At 42.5% G+C, this 23386-nt stretch overlaps 1 protein-coding gene across 2 annotated transcripts in view; it reads right to left on the minus strand.

Moving 5' to 3' along the window:
• Positions 1-310: 310 nt before the first annotated feature.
• KLHDC8B (kelch domain containing 8B) overlaps positions 311-23386 on the minus strand; it is a 123645-nt gene continuing 100569 nt past the window's right edge. Inside the window, exons 5-6 of one of the 2 annotated variants that reach the window (XM_066596763.1) lie at positions 19758-19859; positions 311-1126 (exon numbers count right to left, since the gene is read on the minus strand). In XM_066596763.1, coding sequence (XP_066452860.1) covers positions 930-1126; positions 19758-19859 — 299 coding nt within the window. In that variant the 3' untranslated portion in view covers positions 311-929. Of the gene's footprint in view, positions 1127-18553; positions 18823-19757; positions 19860-23386 lie in introns of those variants that run through there. The other variant, XM_066596764.1, reaches the window with a different exon arrangement.

Genomic DNA, 23386 nt, shown 5'->3' on the forward strand with positions numbered 1-23386 from the left:
ACATGTTTAGAGATGCCGCCATGTTCACTTTGGACCGGAAAAAACAAGTTAAGTAAAATCATAGATAGTTGATTTTTGCATCATTGAATAAAGACAAATAGACAAGTAAACCCTGCAATTTACAGCTTCCTAGCTCAATTTTTTTCTGGATAAGGCTCAATACTTATCAGCACCCCCTCGTACTTGTAAATTTCTTCTACTTTTTGATGTAGAGTTAAAATGTGAATTGTTTACAAAGTTAACAAAACAAGCAAAAACTCCACCTTGTACCTCCAGTCCATCAAGCCCCCAAAATGAAATAACGGGACACCAATTGGTCATTTGCTGCAACTTTTTTATCATACAGTTTATGCATACACTGAATATTTTTTAAGACAACTGCGTGTTGAAAACAGAGAACAAAAACGTCTTCATAAAAAATAAATCCCTTATAAAGTGTCACATGTTGCCCAAAACATACAGTAAGAATCCCGCTTGGCTTTTAATCACATTCAAACTTAACGACAATGGACAGGTTTAAATTATTACAAGTAGGATTGTCAATCATACTAGTAAATATTACTTTCTACTACCTTGTTTTTTGGTCTACTTCATCTTTTTGTATCGTCATCATCCATATGTAAGTCAAGTTTGGATACAATTTTCTACTATACTCCTAGAATACTACTCAGTTGGTCTTACTGAACTCTGCTACTCAGATTAATCTTTACTTGGTCTTATAAAGCTGTGACCAAGAGTGATAATGTCCCGGGATCATCAAGAGATAATTCTCCTTGGTCTTCCCCATCTTCTGTCCATTAAACCATCTTCGACTGAAGAATATCAAATAATCGATCACTTTAGGTCTCCAATCTACAAGACAAGAGAGGATCAGGCACTTTCCACTACCAACATTGTTGGTTGAGTTTTTTGTATTATTAAGGTGCTTCTTATATGTCCTCCAAGACACATAGAGCTTCCACAGCACTGCTGGGTCCCTGTGCTACCCCTCCGATGACGAAAAGCATGTTGTTAGACTGAATGCTTGAGCATGAACATCTTCCTGTAGGCATTGAGGGCAAAAATTCCCATCTCTTTTTCACCATGTTGAAGCCTTCTACCGAGCTCAAAGGGGAAGGTTGATTACCTATAAGAACAAAAACACAGATATAAGTACAATCCTACAGAAATGTTCTACAAATCCATAGAATTGTGGGTAGTTTAAAAGGAGTTAAAATGAGGGTGTGTCCCCATATTTTTTAGTTCAATTCTCCCGCTCCCCATTTTGGGACAGGGGTTCCAGCTCTTGTAAACCTTTTCCTCCAATTCCATGTAGAAGATAATTGTGGTATGAAACTTGGACATGTCCCTTCCAGTTGTTCCCTACCATTTTGGACCCCTTGGCTGTGAGGAGTATGATAAAAAGTTCATACTGCCCATTGGAAAGGGGAGACAACTCTAAGGACTTCCTTTCTTGCATAATCTGTCTTGTGTCTTAATAATGTGCCACTTGCTTTTAAAGGGAACCTGTCACCACCTATGAACACCAAAAACTAAGTTATGGTGTTCATCGTCCCAAGAAGTGTGGAGAAGTACTTATACTTATCCGTTTTCCCATTCCTGCACCCGTCATCACATGGACAGTGCAGCGGACTCACCACTGTAAGCTGTGCATGTACACTTCCGTTGTTCTCTTTGGGAAAGCGAGCACACAGCCTGCAGAGATGAGTCTGCTGCACTGTCCGAGGCCAACTTTGGGGCGACAGTGTGAGAACGGAGAGCCTGGTAAGTATAAAAAGTACACCTCAGACTCCTTGGGACCTGCCCTATGAGAAACATAACTTAGTTTATGGTGTTCATAGGTGGTGACAAGTGCCTTTTAAAGAACTGAACAAGTAGGAATAAAAGGGTTGTCAAGGATGAGAAAAACATGACCGCTTTCTTTTAGCCAGATATGCACCAAATTGGTACAAACCCTTTAGGAGGCACATAGGCTAGGATAGGTGATAGAAGTCTAATAGGTGGGGGTTTCACTGCTAAGATCCCTTGAATGGGGTTCCTATATCTCCTCTTCCTCACAGCAGACTCACTGCTCCCCCGCACACTGAGGAGGAGGTTGCACATATATGATGCCACTCCATTCATCTTCAATGGGATTGCTGTTGATCGCTAAACGCTTCTAGTTGGCTATTACCATCAACCCCACTAAAAAGAATGGAGCAACACTGTGCCTGTGCCCGCCACTCCATTTAGTCTCCTCCTCATTATAGAGGGAGGGTGCAGCAAGCCTGCAGTAACAAGAAGAGGGGGATATGGGAGCCCTGTTCTCGGGATCAGTGGGGGTCAGTTGATAAAAGTCATTCTTGGTACAAGCACTTTAATAATTTACAAGCATCTTACTCCAGCACACTGATTAGTAAGACTGGAATTTGAAGCAATGGTTTTAATGAATGTGCCCCAATGTCTCTTTAACCCCTTAATGCGCAAAGACTTACAGTTACACCCTGGGAGTTTGTATGGAGCGGGATCGGGAGACGATTCTGCTCCAGGCAAGATGGTGTCAGCTGTCTTTAACAACTGACACCTGCCCACAATAGCCGCGATTACTTAGTGCTCAGGCTGATCGCAGCTGTCGACCCTTAAATGTCAGCAGCAATTGTGGCAGCAGGTTTTAAATGCCCTGATCAAATTTTGGGGGTCCCAAATGGCCGTTCAGTTGCCATGGCAGCCGGGGGCCTTCTGAAAGCCCCCAGCGTTGCCATTGCAAATTGTCTGTCTGTCTATCCATCTATCTGATACACAACAGCATTGTGCTTTTTTTTTTTTGGTCACTATGTCTCTAAGAATAAATGTAATAAAAAGTGATCAAAAAGTCATACGTACTCTAAAATGGTACCAATAGAAATTGCAGGACGTTTCTCAAAAAAGAAGCCCCCACACAACTATGTATACGGAAGACTAAAAAAGTTATGGCTGTCTGATGATGGTGGCAGAAAATAATTTTTTTCTAAAGAAATGTAATTTTTGAAATATATAACAGCAAAAAATACCTAAATTTGATATCATCGTAATCGTACAGACCCACAGTATAACGTTATCATGTCATTTTTGCCGCAGTGTGTACGTCGTAGAAACAAGCCCCCCAAGGATGGCAGCGTTGCATTGTTTTCCATTTCACTCTACTAAGAATTTCCTAAAGTTTTTCAGCACATTGCATGGTACATTACATAGTACCCTTGAAAAATACAGCTCATCCTGCAAAAAACAAGTCCTCAGACAGCTACGGCGATGGCTAAATAAAAAAGCCATGATTTGGAAAAAAAAAACTACTGAAAATGAAAATAAAAAAGGGTCCAACTACACTCCACCAGTTTGCCCCCGTCTTTATCAATCAGACCCACTAGAATATGTTTATCAATGACGCCAAAAATATTTAATTTTGGCATATGCTACAATGAATTTATAAAAATGGTGTAATATGTCGTATGTTTGAGACTTCTAACTAGATTTGCTTCCACGACCTCTTGGCGGTAGAGCAAGTATGTAGAAATATGGCGCAAGCTATTCAGAAACATGGCAGACATCACTTTAATCTGTCCCATTGTTCTTTCATATTTCTCAATACCAGCAGATTTCCCTGCGATGTTCATAGCACTTCCCAATTGTCATCAGTCTTTGCAGAACTGTCGTCTAGTATGGGCAAGCAAGGGTGCTGTGCGCTTCCCCGCACCATAGATAGTGCTGAGGATTAGCAGAGTGGGCATATCAGGGTCTCCTGCAATATACATGATGGCGCTGAGTGCGGCAGAAGATCATGTATAAATTCATAATCAGATCCTGCTAGAGCATTACACTGGAGATCCGCTCTGGAGACACAATAAAGGAGTTTTCCGATTTTGTTACTGCATTAAAGTCACATGTAGAAAGTGTGTACGGCCAAGCCCATATGTACTCTGTGCCCCGCCATATGGTGCCTGTGTACAACACTGATACTTTCCTCAAGAACTTCTTCATAATACAGCATTTGATGGAACATGCCAGGAGGCATACGGAGGTACAATATGGGTCCATAGACTTCTATGTCTCCCCCTTACCCTCTCGCAGCATGTAGTCTCACAGCCAAACAATCGGAGGAAGAGATACTGCAATTACACCCCTCTTCTCTCCTGTCTGTTTTCTGCACAGTCAAATCACATTATTATGACCACCTCCTACTTCCGATGCCGGCAGTGTGCAGCCCAAGAAGGAAGTGACGTGTGGTGGTCTAGCTTGGTAGGTATATAATGTGTGTGATAAGCTGTCTGCTCACATATCACTGTCATTATGGTAAAAGTTGCAAAAACGGATGATTGGCTCTCGGGCCAAGGGTGGGAGTATTTCTCAATAGAGCAGTTTGTGAATTGTTCGCATGCTGCTGTGGTGAAAGGACAAATGGTACCATTGGGAATAACGGAGGTGGAAACAGCAGGGCACCACGTGCCGCTGATGTGAGAGGTGAATGTCTGCAACAAAGGAGCATGAGGGCCGACCGATACACTACAGTGGAGCAGCTCACCATGAAACTGAACAAAAGGGCTACCAAACGTGTGTAGCGTCTTCCAACACTGGATAGGAGCCACGGGTGTAGTAGCCGTACAGGACACTAGAGAGTAGTCAGGATAGCCAGATGGAGGAGGTGGGTAGCGTTGTCAGGAGGAAAGCCAGGAGTCATTATCAGGGAGTCTCAGGTCGAGGTATAGATAGAGGAGGTGGGTAGTGTTGCTGGGAGGAAAGCTAGGAGTCGTTATCAGGAAGTCTCAGGTGGCGGTACAGATGTAAGAGTTGGGTAGCGTTGCTGGAAGGAAAGCCAGGAGTCGTTATCAGGAAGTCTCAGGTCGCTTGTAGTGGAGAAGGAGGAAAGGAGATAGATCATGGCTGTAGAGCACAATCATCATGAGCTGTTGCAGTGGCAGGGTCAAACTTTTATAATGAGCCTGATTAGAAGCAAGCCAGGGCCAGGACAAGGAGGCAGGAACTAGTTTAACAGGAGCATGGAACAAAGCTAGGTTCAGTGGGGGAGCATGTCCAGCAAGCTGAATACCCTACTGGGGAGACACACTATCCAAAGCACAGGAGTTCCCAGGTTCGAGTCCTGACAATGTGTGTCTAAAACAACATTTCAGTGAGACCTACTGTGTATGGAGCTCTGAAGCAGATGGATGGTTATACTAACAAAGGTGCATTGGAAGAAAATGCTTCAATTTGCACAGCAGTATTGGATTGGACCACTGCTGATTGGCAAAGGGCTGCCTTCTCCGATGAGTCACGTTCTCTGCTTTATTGAACGGACAGATGTTGGTGTGTCAGGTGAGAAACATGGAAGAACACAAGCGGCAGCATTACAGTCTGGAAATTTTTTTGTGCCGTTCTCTGGGCTGCTCATCCATGTGGAAGGCACTTTGAACTGATTTTCCCATCTAACATTTGTTGTGTGAGTTTATGCTGTACTCCAGAGTCATGGATCTAATTTCCATACAGGGAAGCACCAATCGTGTGGAGCCAGGGGGCTATAATAAAAGGGCCATTCAGCGTGTATTAAGAAATGGTATCATGAAAAATTCCCTAATATATACTATAGTGTTTTGGGTTTTTTGCTACCAGAAGCGCTTCTCTCCATATTTACCCATATGTAAATCCCAAACCACGGGAAATGTTCAGCTCTATCCTCATCCTCTAGGTACAGGACGAAATTGGTGCTTCTTAGTGGAAATTAGTATAAAACCTGACCCATTTGTGATGTTGGCAAGTATATCTGCTCTGTTCATAAATGAATGACTGCCTGTTTACATAGGCAGATCATCATTCGGTTCTTATGCCTGCCTAAACTGAATGACAAATGACAAGCTAACGAATTATCCTTCATCGTTCAGTCGCGGTCAGTGTTTATACCAAGCAATTATTGTTCAGATCCTCACAATCCAGCAAAATCCATGTAAAAGGGCCCTTAGAGCAGCTCAGGCCAGAGTTGGGCTTTCATACTGTCCTACATTATAACCACTTGGCAGCGTCATTACAGCCTTCAGTCGTATTAATTTTCAAGCCAGGAACTCATCCAATGTAATGAATAGAATATTTCAATCCGTCATTTGAGCAGCATTCGGTAATTTGAGGCATGAAAAGACATTTGTGATGAGTGAAGCGTACGTCATAGCGAGCGCCCTGGAGATCGGCGTCATTGTGTAGGAAAGGTCAGGCTTTATGTATACACAATGGAGCCCGCTCCCTTTAGGTGCCTCTACCTTTCCACCGTTTCCTTCACAATCACCGTTGCCATGGAAATCTATAGGACCCATCCTCATTACACAATATGTCCATTTCAATCGTGTTTTCTGCCAGGAAAGTTCCATCACCGGAGTCTAAATACATTTTGTCCGAGTCCTGATATGTATAGCAAACCAGGCAAAATGGACAATTCACCGTTCCGTCATTTTATTTTTGTGCCATTGTGTAATAGTAACAGAGTGTGTACAGAGCAGATATAGAATACACGTCTACCTACAGCTGCACGGATCAAGCAGCCGCCTCCTACTCCTTATCTCCTGCAGGCTTGGCCCACATTGCTGCCGCTGACTGACAGAAGTAACCTTTACACATAATAATTCATAGGATCATTCCAAGGAAGGCGGCTGAATCATTACCTCCAGACACTGAGTGCAGAACACAGCATGATAGAGACAGATACACAGATAGATAGATAGATAGATAGATAGATAGATAGATAGATAGATAGATAGATAGATAGATAGATAGATAGATAGATAGATAGATAGATATGAGACTGATAGATATAAGATAGGTAGAAGAGATAGATATAAAATAAAGAGATATGAGATAGATATAGATAAAGATATGAGAGAGACATATGCATGAGATAGAGAGATAGATATAAGGGCGGACACCCCCTTGGGTTTTTTTTTTCTCTCTTGCGCTGCGAGAGCAAGTGAAAGCACTCGCCTTGCAGCGAAAGAAAAACGCTGGAATATCGCCAGTGTTTTTAATGGGGCCAAGCGGCAGCAGCGCTAGCCCCATTGAAAACATAGGGAGAATACCGCGGACTTCTGCCACAGCTGTCACAGCTGTGGCAGAATTCCAGCATGCTATCCCATTGCTTTCAATGGGGTCAGCGCTGCTGCCAACCTCATTGAAAGCAGTGGTTTGTGGCAACCCCCACAGCATGATTTTCGGGGAAGGGCTTGAAATATAAGCCCTTCCCTGAAAAATCATCATTAGCTGGTTAAAAAAACTGCTGTCCAGCACTTTCAGCAGCCGGGGATTTAAAAATCCCTGCCTCCTGAAAGGGCTGTGCTGATTGGCTGAGCGCTCAGCCAATTACAGTCAGCGCTTAGCTATTCATTCATGGGGATGAAGGATACTCCTGCCACAGCTGTCACAGCTGTGGCAGAAGTCCGCGGTATTCTCCCTATGTTTTCAATAGGGCTAGCGCTGCTGCCGCTTGCCCCATTGAAAACACTGGCGGTATCTCAGTGTTTTGCTTGCGCTGCGAGGCTAGTGTTTTCACTTGCTCTCACAGCGCAAGAGAAAGAAAACGTCAGTGGGTGTGAGGCCTTATATCCATCTCTCTATCTCATGTATATCTCTCTCTCATATCTTTATCTATATCTATCTCATATTTCTTTATTTTATATCTATCTCTTCTACCTATCTTATATCTATCGGTCTCATATCTATCTATAGACAGATATAAGACCAATAGATATGAGACCTTATAGATATGGGACCTTATAGATATGAGATACTTAAATAGATAGATAGAAGATAGTTAGAGACATATATAGATGGATAGATATAAGATAGTTAGAGAGATAGATAGATATAAGATAGTTAGAGAGATAGATATGAGATAGATAGATAGATAGATAGATAGATAGATATGAGATAGACAGATAGATATAAGATAGTTAGAGAGATAGATGGATATAAGATAGATAAATAGATAGATATAAGATAGTTAGAGAGATAGATGGATATAAGATAGATAAATAGATAGATATAAGATAGTTCGAGAGATAGATAGATATGAGATAGATAGATAGATAGATATGAGATAGATAGATATAAGATAGTTAGAGAGATAGATAGATAGATGGATAGATAGAGAGATGGATAGATAGATATAAGATAGTTAGAGAGATAGATAGATATAAGATAGATAGATAGATAGATATAAGATAGTTTGAGAGATAGATATGAGATAGATGGATAGATAGATATAAGATAGTTAGAGAGATAGATAGATATGAGATAGATAGATAGATAGATGATAGATAGATACATAGATAGATAGATATGAGATAGATAGATAGATAGATAGATAGATATAAGATAGTTAGAGAGATAGATATGAGATAGATAGATAGATATGAGATAGATGGATAGATAGTTAGAGAGATAGATAGGAGATAGATAGATAGATAGATAGATAGATAGATAGATAGATAGATAGATAGATAGATATAAGATAGTTAGAGAGATAGATGGATGGATAGATATAAGATAGTTAGAGAGATAGATAGATATGAGATAGATGGATAGATATAAGATAGTTAGAGAGATAGATAGATAGATAGATAGATAGATATAAGATAGTTAGAGAGATAGATATGAGATAGATGGATGGATAGATATAAGATAGTTAGATAGATAGATAGATAGATAGATATGAGATAGATGGATAGATATAAGATAGTTAGAGAGATAGATAGATAGATAGATAGATAGATAGATAGATTTTCCCCGGTATGTTTTGTAACACTACAGTTAGTCTGGTTAGAGCAGTTCTGCCGGGTAGATCTTTGAGACAGTATAACACTTATAAGTTCCCAGGAAGCTGAGATATGAGGATCTCTTTAATGGACTCCACTCATTGTAGAGTTACTGTGCCTGATTCTGTGATGCCAGTAACATGGCGGGAACACTGCGGTTAGCAGCGGTTTACTGACTTAATAGAGACTGCAGGGTAAAGGAATGAAAAATATTTTTTCACCTTGCAGATCTGCTATGTTATTAGTCAGGGAAAGAAATTCTCTTCTAGGTCAGCTAACAGACAGCAAAAGCAGCTCCGCAGTGTGAGGGCGCACCCAATAATATCCCATGACGCAACTTCCTGTTAATATTGCATGAGGGTGCAAGATGGCAAAGTGACTGTATTTTATTGGAGCCGGACTTGTAAATACAGAACTATGTAAGATGACCTTAAGAGAAATTATATTCCTCCTAGATTTTTAAGAAGACACAACAAGGAGGTTGATGATGATGGTTAGCCGTTCAGTCGCATCCGACCGTAGTCGCCCCATAGATCAATGTTCTCTACGCATTCCTGTCTTTCACCTCTTCTTTCAGTTCGGTGGTTGACATGTTCGTGGTGGCCTTGATTGTATCTAGCAATCTTGCTCTTTGTCGTCCTGATCTTCTCTTTCCATCGAACTTGCCAATCATCAGTTCTGTTTCCAGTGAGTTTGCGCGCATTACGTGTCAAAAAAACGTGAGCCACTGTTTGCTGATTTTGCCCTCTAGTGATATTTTCGGTTTGACGTGATCTAACACTATCTTGTTCGTTGTCATGGCGGTCCAAGGTTTCTGTAGCATTCTCCTCCAGCACCAGAGTTCAAACACATCAATTTTCCTTCAGTCTGTTTTTCTGAGCGTCCAACTTTCATAGCCATACGTCGTTATGGAAAAGATGATTGCATTGACTGGTTTTTGTTGCAATGCTAATACCCTTGCTTTACCAGATCTTTTCCATTCCTTGCATTGCGATCCCACCAAGTGTAATCCGTCTCTTGATCTCAGGTCCAGATTGCCCATTGTAATCGATTTTGGATCCAAGAAAGATGAAATCTTGGACCGACTCGACTTCTTCGTTGTTGATGTTTATGTTCACTGTACCGTTGCCTACCGCGGTCATGACTTCCGTTTTCTTGCTGTTGAGGTACAGTCCCATGCGTTTGCTTTCCTTTTGCACTCGTTGGATAAGGTATTCCAGGTCCCTTTCACTTTCCACAAGCAGGGTGGTGTCATCTGAATATCGGAGGTTGTTGACATTTCTGCCACTGATTTTGACTCTGACGCCTTTCTTGATTCCGAACCAATCCGTGTTCCCATAAACCGTCCTGAGTGTTGCTTCTTGGTTGTTGTGAAGCGACCTTATAAGCTGTTCAATATGTTCTGGGACGCCCATTTGCTTCAGACACTTCCAAAGCTTGTCATGTTCCACACAGTCAAATGCCTTGCTGTAGGCGATGAAACACATGTACACGTCCTTCTGATACTCCCGGATCTTCTTCACGATCCAGCACAGGTTCGTGATTTGGTCTCTGGTGCCATGACCTTTGCGGAAGCCAGTTTGAACGTCAGGCATTTCCCGTTCAACAATTGTCACAATGCATTTTTGTATGATCTTTAAAAGAACTTTGCTCGTGTGAGGTATGAGGGTGATGATGCGGTAATTGGAACATTCTTGAGCACCACCTTTTTTTTAATGTGGCGAAGACAGATCTTGTCCAGTCTTTTGGACACGATTTGGAGCTTCAGATCCTTGGACATAAGACGGTTAGGATCTTGACTGACACTGGTTTGAGCAGTTCGGCTGGTATGTGATCAACGCCTGGAGCTTTATTGTTTGGTAGTTTTTTCAGGGCCCATGTGACTTCTTCCAAAATGCCTGGTTCTTGTTCTACGTGATGTACGTGATTCAACAGGTTGTCTGTCTGATTGCTCGCATACAGCTCTGCTGTATATTCTCGTCACCTACGCTTGATTTGATATTCTTCTTGTAATAAGTTGCCATCCTGGTCTTTAATAGTTGCTGCCTTGCGTGGTACAAACGGGACCTGGGTCTGCTTCACATGCCTTGCTGATTTGCTTCTTCCAGTTTCACACATTGGTCGTTCTAGTAGCACTCCTTGTCTCGTCTGACTTTTCTTTGAAATTCTGCATTTAGCTGTCTGAATTCCACGATGGTGCCCACTGCTTTAGCTGTTCGGCGCTTGTTGGCGATTCTGATGGATTCATCTGATCGCAGTCATTTAGCTGATTTTTTTGAAAAGGGTGATTTGTTCAGCTGTATTCCGCTTGATGGACTTGATTTCCTCCCATAATTTGTCAGGGTCTTTTCCAGTGTTGTTAAGCACTTCAAATCGGTTATTCACTTCGAGTGAGTATCGTGAAATTGAAATGCTGGTGACTTTTTGATGTTGCTGAATCTGAGCTTGATTTTTGCAACTAGGAGCCGCAATCTGCACACGGGAGAGTTTTCACGGCCAGAATTGAGCTTTTCCAACGCAGTTTACATAGGAAGTAGTCAATTTGGTTTCTGAGCACGCCATTTGGGGCCGTCCATGTGTACAAACTGCATTTTGGCTGCTCAAACCATGTGTTCATGATTGCTAGGTAGTTTTCCCTGCAACATTGAACCATATCGTCGCCTGCATTATTCCGCTTACCAAATACGAATTTGCCAGTGACTAGTAGTTCTTCTCCAGAGCCGATTTTTGCATTAAGGTTGGGAGCCTTTAGTGATTTGCAGGAAACTGGAAAAATTGTGAAAAAATGTGAAAGTCATTTTTAAAACTGAGAGGAGATGTTGAGTCAATTATCGGCTTCCCTCCAATCTGCTGGGTTGGATCCTGGGTCTAATGATTCCTGAGCTGCAAATCACTCCAGGCAATGGACAGGTAACCCCTTTACTGCTATTCACTATTGTGCATACAAAACATACAAAAATGATATGCTCAGTAACATGCTTCTATAGGAATATTAAAGGAAAATTAGAAGCAGGAAAGGAGCCTCAAGGGGATCTTTAAGATGCTCTTTCAAAATTGAACTTAAGGGCGCAATGGCACCCAAGTTAAACATCCCACACAGTATGGGATAAAATAAAGTCAGCCCCCGCCCCTGAGGAGCTGCCTCTCAACTCTGCTGGATAAACGGGAAGGCTCAAAGAGGGAAAGGAAGATATGGGGCAACAACTTAGCTATGCTTTTGGACAGTGTCTTCTTAAAGCTCACTGTCAGTTAATTTGGAACCTGTTATCAGATGATGGCACCTACCGGCAGATGATTTGGCACCTGCCGGCAGATGATTTGGCACCCCGCTAGCAGATGATTTGGCACCCTGCTGGCAGATGATTTGGCCCCCCATGAAGATGATTTGTCCCCTGCTATCAGGTGATTTGGAACCTGTTATCAGATGATTTGTCACCTGGTGTCAAATGATTTGTCAACTGCTATCTGATGATTTGTTACCTGCCATCAGATGATTTGTCACCTGAAGTCAGATGATTTGGTACCCCGCTGGCAGATGATTTGGCCCCCCGTGGAGATTTGTCCCCTGCTATCAGGTGATTTGGAACCTGCTGTCAGATGATTTGTCACCAGGTGTCAAATGATTTGTCACCTGCCGTCAGATGATTTGTCACCTGCCGTCAGATGATTTGTCACCTGAAGTCAGATGATTTGGTACCCCGCTGGCAGATGATTCGGCACCCCGCAGGCAGACGATTCGGCACCCCGCAGGCAGATGATTCGGCACCCCGCAGGAAGACGATTCGGCACCCCGCAGGCAGACGATTCGGCACCCCGCAGGCAGACGATTTGGCCCCTGCTATCAAATGATTTTCGATCTGCTATGAGTTGATTTTCAACCTGTTTTCAAGGGTGACAAGATAGCTGCTACACAAACCAGCTAAGAAAATCACTCTCCTTTAGCTACAGCAGCAATATTCTCAGGCCAGTTTATATTAACCGAAGGAGCTCTTGAATCAAAAAACAAAAATCCAGCATTCTTTTGAAATGTAAATCGGTCCAATGCCGTGAAATTACTAAAAAAAAACAGAAAAACACATGCACCGATTGTATTTGCATATTTACTTTATGTCATTCTTGAAGTAAATGACTGTGCACTGGAGCCTTGCCTGCTGAGACAAATTGGGACATCGCCCTAATATCCAGCAGCTGCTATTAGGAATTAGACTGTAAGACCAGAATGGGATTTAATCAATTGGAACTCAAAAGCTTTTTTTTCCATTTTCCCTGAGAGATTTCATCGGTTTTTAACAAGACATTTCCAGACGAGGCATCGTACCGTGAGACAATATCTCTCCTGCGGTGAGCAGCCTTACACCGTGAAGCTCGGGGTGTGCGATGTGCGACATTTCATGATACTGTTTTTGTCTTGATATAAGAAATTTGTAAAAATGTTCTCTTCTATAATATTTGCTCGGCTCCTGGAAACTCGCATATGTGATATACTACAGATGTCCAGTGATATCTTCTGTGGCTGTAAGTAACATAAAAGGAGCAAACCTGCGATCTATGGGTTATATATTCCCGTCCCACGGTCTCTATTTTAAAAGTTTTTCCATTTTATTTTTTAGGGCTGTGCTTTTAATTGTTCCAATTCTTCTAAAACAAAAAAAATCATTTTCTAAATTTTAGATTGTCTGATTCCCATGGCTGCTGTCATGGCGGTCAGCACTGGAAACAGAAAGTGCTGACCATAGCGCAGAGGCCCAGGTAGTTACTTCAGCGCAGTTTCCATTGAGGTCAATGGAATACAAACCGGGCCACTGAACTATGATCAGCACTTTCTTCTTCCTGCGCTAACTGAAGTGACATAGGCCCTGCAGAAGTCAGCTAATTTGTGGAGATCGGACTGGTGGGTTCCTGTCGGTCATCAACAGAAAAAAAAAGTCCCGGAATATCCTTTTACCACTTAGTGACGACCCCATTGCCTTTTTACGTCCTGCCTAAGTGGGCTTCAATCCTAGAGGATGTAAAAACATGTATTTTCTAAGGATTAGAGCCCTGTGGACTCTGGACGTGACAGCTCGATGCTGTCGGTTACCTGAGGCAGCCAACAACCTGGAGCTGTCATCCCGGGCTACGGGGAGCCCCCAGTCGCCCCCGGCAATGCAATGGGCACTATCCAATGGATAAAGTCGATCGCATTAAAGTAAATAATAAGTGCAAAAAAAATGGAGTTTCAGCTACCCTCACGGATCAATACATGGGGGGGAACTGAAACTTCTCAGCCAGGTCCTCTGCGATGCCCGGCGATGTCCTTCGCTGGAACAGACCCTCTGCCATTTTCTGCGCATGCGCGTCAAGGAAAAATTGGCAGCGCATATGCAGAAGCTCGAATCGCCCGGGAGATTTAAAATTTCCTGGATCCCGGCTACCTTCAGGTAGTTAGGAGACAGGAGATGTCAACTAATGGCCCATCCAATGGATAACTGTGATCATGTAAAGTAAAAAAAAAAGTTTAAAAAGTTAAAGTTTCATCTTCGCTCATGGATCATATCCATGAGGGTGGATGAAATTACGTACTTAAGGCCCTCGTGGACGGTATCCCACCTTCTGCGCATGCGCCCGTTGCCAAAGTGGGTAATTTAAAATCTCCCTGCTACTGGCTCCTGGTTGATAAGTAATGTTAAATTTGTATGTCTCTTAAATGGTTAAAAAAAAAGTTTTTCAAATGTGCGCCAAAATAAAGTAAACAGATGGAAAAATAAATCTGAGCAAAAATTGGTACAGTAAGTTTGCACATATTTGAACTATTGCAGTTGAAAATGTGAAAAAATAACAAATTTAATAAATATTCATAAATTCTATCTGACTATTTTTACCACACACATGAAGTACAACATGTGGCGAAAAACAATGTCAGAATCACTTGGATATGTAAAGCCTTTACGGAGTTATGATATGTTAAACTGACACATGTCAGATTTCCAAAATTTGGCTTCGTCACTAAGGCACAAACAGGCTTCGTCACTAAGGGGTTAAGCAACTTTGAAAATAGTTTTTATTAAAAATATCCTACCATTTTGTGAATACAGCTTGATGCAGACCCATCTGTCTCTATGGCAACAGACTACAAAGAAGTCAAATATAGTTTGATGCACGTGTTACTGTTTTCCATCTGCTCCCTGTTCTACTAATGTAAGGTAACAGGAAGAGGAAGTGGATTGACATATAATTGTGTAGGAATGTTTGTTTGCAGTCTATAACCATGGAGACACATAAGTCTGCATAGGAGCTGTATACACAAAACGGAAGACTTTGCAATGTTTTCCTTTTTTAATTTGAGATGCATTGTGGCCCCATAAAAATGAGTACAAGCCCTTTAAGGTATCTGTAAGTTGCATTAAAGGAGTTTTCTGGGCTATTTCTATTCAGGATAGGTTATCAACAGTTGATCAGCTGAGGTCTGCTGCTTGGGACCCTGACCGATGAGCTGTTCAGGCACCTGTTGTCACTGGCAAAACGAAGTGTACAGAGCAAAAGCAGATAAGCTGCAACCCCTGTGTAGTGGCTCTTGCTGGTAATTTCACAAATGGGGTTACAAATAAAGAAAAGGGGATACCACAACAAAAATCAAAACAGGTCTGGATCCTGGTTGGTGTTTTTACACAATCCCTCCTAGGGTAAAAGTCCTGAGCAATGCTGGGGTTCGGTGACAGCATAAATGGTCTTCACTCAACAGTGGTGTCACCTGGGAAGGGGAGTAGGCAAATAAATGGGGTTTCCCCACCAGCCCTCTGTTTCTTGATATCCACAATCATAGGTTTGTAATTCACATTTATCCACCTCCCAACATTGGAAGCCTCGATTTACGGAACATATTAAGTTTCACCCAATCAGCTGAAGAAATGCCCACAAAATGTCTAGAAGCTTCCTTTCTGGGGTACATTTGCATAAACTTGCTCCATTTGATGGGCCAACACAATGAGGCATGTTTACTTAGATTGGTGTTAGTAAAGTTTGCTCTGGCATTAGGCCAGATTCACACTACAGTAAATGTGTATTTCTGCATGCAGTTGCGCATTGGACGTTGTGTATTTGCATGCGCAACAGTGTTTTTCATTGCACTGTTTGTGCTCGCAAGTGGTGCACTATAGCACAGGCAAAAAAACACGCACCAATGCTCTCAGGCATTGAAATATCCAATTAGTGTAATGAGGTTAAGATATGTCCTTGTATCCAACTTTTCTTTATAAAAATTCCAACACTTTTGTTAAAAAATAACTTTTTTTTATTGCATCATAAAAATGACCCAGGTAGTGGGATCATAAAAAATAAGAGCATGCTGCAGTTTTCTTTTTGCATGAAGGAATTGCGCACGCCAAATACACGCATGTGAATGAAACCATTGAAATCAATGGGTTCTATTTTCTGCGTATTGCGCACAAATTTTTCACAAATTGTATCATGTCATATCCATGGCATAGTACAAAGGGTTAAACATGGCCAATTTTGTGAAATTTTACTGAACCAGGATTAGGATTGTCCAAACCGCCAATTTTAGGATTGGCCACTAATTTGGCATGAGGAAAAAATAATCCTGTGTCCGATTATCAGAAATCTATCTAATAGTCCAGCTTGGGTTCTCACCAGGCCGGTAAGTCCTTGGCCCGGCTGGCAATAAAGGATGGGTACCGGTATTTATTTCTTACCAGCCGTATTAACATTCAGTAAATAATGATTTCTCGCTGTGAGCACCTCGGCCAGACAGCAGCCATGGCAGCAAGTAGTATACTCCATGAAGCAGGTCCGGTCCGTCTGCCACAGCTGCTGTGCGCAGAGACCCTGCTTCATCACCTGGCATCTACATTCCTGTATGTACAGTAAGCAACGTAGACACTGGCGGAGGAAGCAGTGGCGCTGTGCACAGCAGCCGCGGCAGACGGATCGGGGCTCCATCAGTAAGCAAACTACTTGCTGCCATGGCTGTTGCTCAGGGGTGAGGAGGACAGACTGTTACCACTGAAGTCTCTTACAGTGGCACTATTACTATTGGGGCCAATGACAGGAGCAATATTACTACTGGGGTCACTAAGGGGCACACAATTATATTGGGGCCACTAAGAGGTGCATTATTACTATAGGGGCCACTTAAGGGGGCACATTATTACTTATGGGGCCGATAAGGGGTGCACTATTACTATTGGGGCTTTATTACCAGTGCGGACACTAAAGTGTTGCACTACTACCCCTGGGGCCATTAAGGGGGTGCACTACAACCACTGGGGTTACTAAGTGGGTGCACTACGACCACTGGGGCCATTGAGAGTGGGCGTTATTACCAATGGAGCCACTGACTGGGGGTGCTATTCTTATAGGGGACACTGGAGGTATCAATCAATAGTTCAGAGTGTCTAACAATTCTGGAGCTCAGTGATCCAGAAAATGCCAGATTACTGGAATTTTCCTTTATAAAGTCTGTGTGACTACTTTTATAAAGTTTATCATCTTACTGAGTATTTAAGCTGGCAATCGCAAAGCTCAGTGTAGAGTTAAAGATACAGTAACTCATTAATCAAAACAGTCGAAAAGAAAAACTAGCCTTGTTGCTCATTACAACCAATTACAGCACAGCGTTCATTTACTCCGAGCAGTTTATGATATGTACGCTGAGTTTTAATTGGTTGCTATGGGCAATAAAGTTGTTTTCTCCCCCCCTCATAGGTGATACTGTTATTTCATGCTGACGTTATGTGTATTGCGGTTAAGCGGAGACATAATTAATTCGCACCACGAGAAGCCGCCGTTCAGTTATAAATGGAAACGTCTTAAGATGAATGAAGAGATAATGGTGAAAATTGAGTCTCATCCGCTGTTATTTTTATCTGCGACAAGTATTCATTAAGTCTTCAGTACAGAGGACTGTAGGCAGTGACGGCGCCACCGGACCACGCTGAGTCATTCGCAGGGCCCGATGAGACTATGAGCGCTGGCACAACTGCAGTAAATAATAATAATTTTTGCAGGCGCGAAGCTCGCTGGGCCAGAATATGTCCTGGCAAGTGACCAGTAACGAGCACTGCCAGCAGACACTAACACTCCCGGGGCACATGCATAGAAAGCCGAATGTTCCCGATAGCTTTATATTGGCAAACTGGCTCAGAAGGTACCAAATGTACAAAATCAGCACATGGAAGTGTGCAAAAATAGTGTTAGTAGTATATTTGTGTGAACAAACAAAATGCAAAGTGACTAAATAAAAGAGAAATGTAAATCCCATCAGTATTTGGTTTTATGGCCCCTACCGTCACAACAGCATCAGTTCTTCTAGGTACACTTGCACAATCAGGAGTCTTGTAGGATTATAGTCAGGTGCACATTACCTGCAGTTGACTTTGATGGCCATCATTGGGTTCTACTGGTTTGGGGACTCGTACTTGGGTGGCCAAGATAATCGCTGCCATTTTTAGACTACCAAGTCATCCATAGTGCCTTGGTAGTGTGATCAGCACTGGCCAATCACAGAGAAGTGCATAGTGTAATTAGAAAATAGTTGTGACCATTAACTACAGGTAACTACAGTTGACACAACCAACTACAGGTAACGTACCCATTCAATGCTCAGGTTGTCTTGGAATTCCTTTTGTGTCCACTGACTTGATCAATTTGGAATGTTTACACCCTTCCATATTAATTCTGAATTGATTATATGCGCATAAGAAGTTTTCACACTGACACAGGTTCAGCATGTATAAGCTTCCTCAATTCTGCTTTAATGTTGGGCGCGTAGCCTCCTTTAAAGAGTTTAACATATGGGCAGGTCAAAAGATTACATAGATACAACGTATTGTTTAATTATTGGATAAGCATCTTGCAATTCTTCCATCCTCCGGTCATCTGTGCTTGGCCATCAGGTGGTGGACGGGATGAGTGGGTTGTCTTGGACCCACGTGTGATTCCTTCGATATGATTGGATGTTACATCATGAGTTAATAATAGCATAGACCTCCCATGTTATTCGCGTCTGTTTCCAGTAAAATTGCTGGGGAAATTATATGAAAGAAGGCATATCTATATTTGTAACAGTAATGGAAAAGTACTGGCATTTAGTATACAGAATAAAAACAGGTTGATTGTCCATTACCAAAGGCCCACAGTCCAGAATATAGATATATTGGGTTTCCACTACAGAGTCCCGGGATAGAATTTTGTCCCAAAACTGGACAGTCGCTTTAAAGAGATTTTCTTGTCTGAGAAAACCACTTTCAGAATGTGGCCTGCAGGGAGGTCGGGTGTTTTGCGGGGGAAACATCGGCAAATCAAGCATTTTCTTTGCAGCAGCCACTGCAAGGGAAAAGTAGTATAACATGACGCCCATTCAGATGACTAGATGTTCTACTGATACAGGCTTGGCTTAGTTTCTACAAAATGTGAGACGCTTGTGTAGAGCAACTCTCCATTCTGATTTATGTCCTAATAGGACATATGGATGGGCGTGGCCTTCTTGAGACATCCTACATAAGTTATACAGCAGGTGCTATGGCCGTCCTCAGTAGGGGCAGATCACGCGTTCTCTGCAAATGGACTAGATTGCACACTCTTCATATTTTTATATAGTTTTGGGGTAGCCATGCCCAAACTATATAAAAGTAATGTGCTCACTGTGGCACTTGAGACAGGTGACGTCACCAGGTCTTCTGGCCTCGTAATATCCCAACGGTCACATGGGCTTCTAATGTAGAAGATTTATGGAACGTCAGTGATGACGTCCCAATCAGGCCACCTATTGGCTGCAGTGATCACATGGATAAACAAACACATGACTACTGGTGGTGGTGGTGGGAGGGGGAAAAGCAGAGCAGCAGTGGAGAGTTAAGTATTTTTTTGTACTATATTCTTCATACCCCCACTGCCACCGATGAGTTTTACTTTGAAAAGCCCCTTTAAGGTTTACACTTGGGGTTACGAATGGCTTACCTAGTCCTCCTGCAACCACCACTCGGCCCCCCAGGGACCCCGTCACAAAGTCCGCTCTCTTTTCCCTCATCCGTGTGGACCGGCAGGGTTTGCACCATATTCCTGTAAGACATACAGATTTCATAAACTCTCCGCCATCTTTTGTGACAACTGCAAAAGGAAAACCCAGAACCCCCAATAAGTACTGCTGCGCAGGACGTGTGTTGGTCCATCCAAAGCCTTGCTGTATGAGTTGTGACCTGATATCTGAGCTCTGGGTGTATTTATTTTCATTGCAGTTTTTAATCTGTTTTCTTTTACATGAAAAAGTTTGTCGCAGCTGAACGGAAGGCAACAAACAGGAGGGACATGTAGTGTGATTACATGCTAGGAATATCACAAGGAGGAGGGTGACAGGCAAATGACGAGTCTTCAGCTAGACTGTCATGTCTGGTGACGGCTTCTATTCTCCACCAGAGACAGCGTGCTCCGTGTTACCTGTCATCTGGAGACAATGGGATGAAGGTTTGTAATGGCCACCCTTGTGCACAGGTAAAAATACACGCTTATTTACTTCAGGAGATGAGAACAATGTCTACGCTGCATTCTGCTTTGTTATATAACGGCACATTTTATGTAATATTTGTGCCTCATCCATCATAGTACTGCCATCAGGAAAACATGTGGAGTATTTTTTCTCTTTCTTTAACCCGTTTAGGACCAGGCACCTGGGCTTAAAGCTTAGCCGTATGTAAAATTACGGTGGGGATTTAAGCCTCCTGCCTCTCAATCAATCAGAGGAAGGACGTGTTGTCAGCTGTTAGTCACAGCTGATAACCCGGAGGAGAAGGCAGAAGGGGTTTTTAACCCTTTCTGCCTTCTCCTTCCCTGAGTACACAGCGCTGACCGCCGGGATTTCCTCCTATAGCAGAGCTGGAGGGTCGTACTACCCCCTGGCCAGCTCTGCCAGTGACTAATATAACTACAGGGGTTGTTTTCCCCTGTAACTGGGGCTCCTATGGATGCCACAGCTACAGTGGGAAAGTGGCAAATAAAAATTAAAAAACAAACAAACATGTGAATGTCCCCCAGAGGTGTTATATGACGTCATGGGCGACATAGATAGTAAAAAAACATAATTACATACACACATAAAACAAAATGACTGAATAAAACAACAATATATACTTAAGAAAAAAAATAACCCAAAACCGAAGCCAACCAAAACCATCGCTATAAGCGCCCTGTAATCTAAAACCATACATATTATATATCAAAACACCCGAAACAAAATGAGGAACCTATTCCCATACTTTTTTTTTTAATTAGTATATTTCCACTAAAATAACCTAGAAATGTTAAAAAAAAAAATCAATTTTTTAAGCTGTTCACCCCCAATAAAACTAAAAAACAGGAAAAAAAAAGTCAGCAAAAAAGATATTAAAAAAGCGCCCTATATGTCATTGTAAAAAAAACACAGCAAAAATAATTTTGATAGCTAAGGGAAAAAAATAGGGCAGTAAAACCACCACATGGGTAAAATCCCTAAAAAGTGTCTAGTCCTTAAGGTAGGAAACAGCCTGGTCCTTAAGGGGTTAATGTAGTAAAGCCGATGGCTGGACAGAAGATGGAAGAATGGATTTCATCTGTATCAGTCGCCTTTCCTGGGTACTAAGGCATCTCCCAGTACTTAGATACCCCCAGGACCTCCGGTAGGATTAAAGTATGTAACAACTAGATAGTCGAAAGAGCTATAATACGTAGTACCTATCAACACTGGTAGGCAACAAAGATGCAAAAACAGGAACTCAGCAATAGATGACAGGAATAGAATGGTGATAGTAATCAATGGCAGCACAAACACATGATGGTTATCAGATAATTGAACAGACGGGTGATATAGTCAGATAATGGTGGATGATGGTGAAAAGATGATAACTAACAATAACTGACACTAACTCTAACTTTTCCTAAATCTACTCCTAATTTATCCCTGAAGCGCTGACCCTAACACTAGACACCACTGTCCTAAAGTATCCCTACTGAAAACCCTATGTGAAACACTTACCCTGATGAACAATTAGAGGACATTGGGACCCAGAGATGAACACAATACATCAAAGTCAGCAGAGCAGAACTAAATAGTAAGACAAGTCATAGGAAACCAGGAAAAGCAAGCAAGAAATTACAAGGCTAAGAAGCAAGGACTATATAGCCCATATGAAAGCAAGCTGACCTCCATCACTGCATTTAGGTTTTGATGTAATGAAATGGTCACCTTGTTAGGAGGAGCAGAATATGATTTTCCTTGCATAATAATTAAGGCACTAGACTACCTCCCTATTTCAATCTATTGTGAGGTAATATTAGCGTTTAGGATCGGTAGCAACCGGGGCATAAGCAGTCAGAGACAGTGACACTTGCGATAAAGTCTTTAGTCCAGGCTTTGCCTGGGTTTATTTCCAAGCAAAACAAAGCAAAATACAGGCCTTAACATCAGGCAAACAAAGTAAATCCTGCTCGTCCGAGCACTTACTAAACATGTAGCGTCCCTGTCTACGTACTGGTAAACAAATGGCTCCTGCACACAGCCAGCCAGGACTCTCAGACCTGCAGAGGTCTCAGCTCTCTCCTAGGCCCTGTAGGCCCAGGCTTTATATGGCCTGGTACCAGCCCCACCTGGTACGTGGGAGTGACCATCCCACCCTTCACTTTGGTCACTCCAGGAAAAGCCGGCCCGGATTATGTGGCTTGGAGCCACTTACATACTACAACGTGTTAGTAGCTTAATGCTACTAACACTATACTGCCGGCTTCCTCCACCGAGCCCAGGCTGCTCGGTGGCACGTATCTGCCCAAGCGCTCCCCAAGGCAGCATAGGAGAGCATCCTAGGCAACACATACCTGCCCTCCAGCACCTGGCCGGTCACCGTCTCACACTATATATGATGCAGGTACAGACAGTACTGCCTCCCTATTCGTTATGTGGATTCAAATAGCACTGTCTCCCTGACTCTGTAAATAATATAAGCAAAGATAGTACCGACTCCTTATAAATAATGTTACACAAATAGAACTGCTTCCCTGTCTCTTCCTGTAGGTAATGTAAGCACAGATATTACTGCCTCCCTGTCTCTCTATAAACTGCATAGGCATAGACACTACTGCTTTCCTGGGAATGTTGAAGATACAGATAGCACGACCTCTATGTATTTCTTCGCAAATAATGTCAGCACAGATAGTACTGCCTCACTGTCTATCCTAGTAATGTCCCATTTAGATGGAATCACAGTCGTCCAAACGACTGCACGAGCACTGATGTCATGGCCAAGATCGTTAGCGCTCGTGCAGAGTGTTTAGACAGGCAGAGATCATCAATGGATTGTGGGCTTCTCGCTCAGTGAAGCGCTGAGCAGGGAGCGTTTACACTCATCGAGAAGCCTGCGGTCCAGCAATGGTTTTTATGCTGACTGAAAGTCAGCAATAACAAATAGTAAACAATTTTTTGCTTTTACATAGGACGATTATCGCTCATTGTTGACAAATTTTGAGCGATAATCATTCAGTGTAAATGGCTCTTAATAGAGATGAGCGAGTATACTTGCTAAAGGCAATTGCTCGAGCGAGCATTGCCTTTAGCGAGTATCTCC

This window comes from Eleutherodactylus coqui, chromosome 3, assembly GCF_035609145.1.
Source record: "Eleutherodactylus coqui strain aEleCoq1 chromosome 3, aEleCoq1.hap1, whole genome shotgun sequence".
Taxonomy (NCBI): Eukaryota; Metazoa; Chordata; class Amphibia; order Anura; family Eleutherodactylidae; genus Eleutherodactylus; species Eleutherodactylus coqui.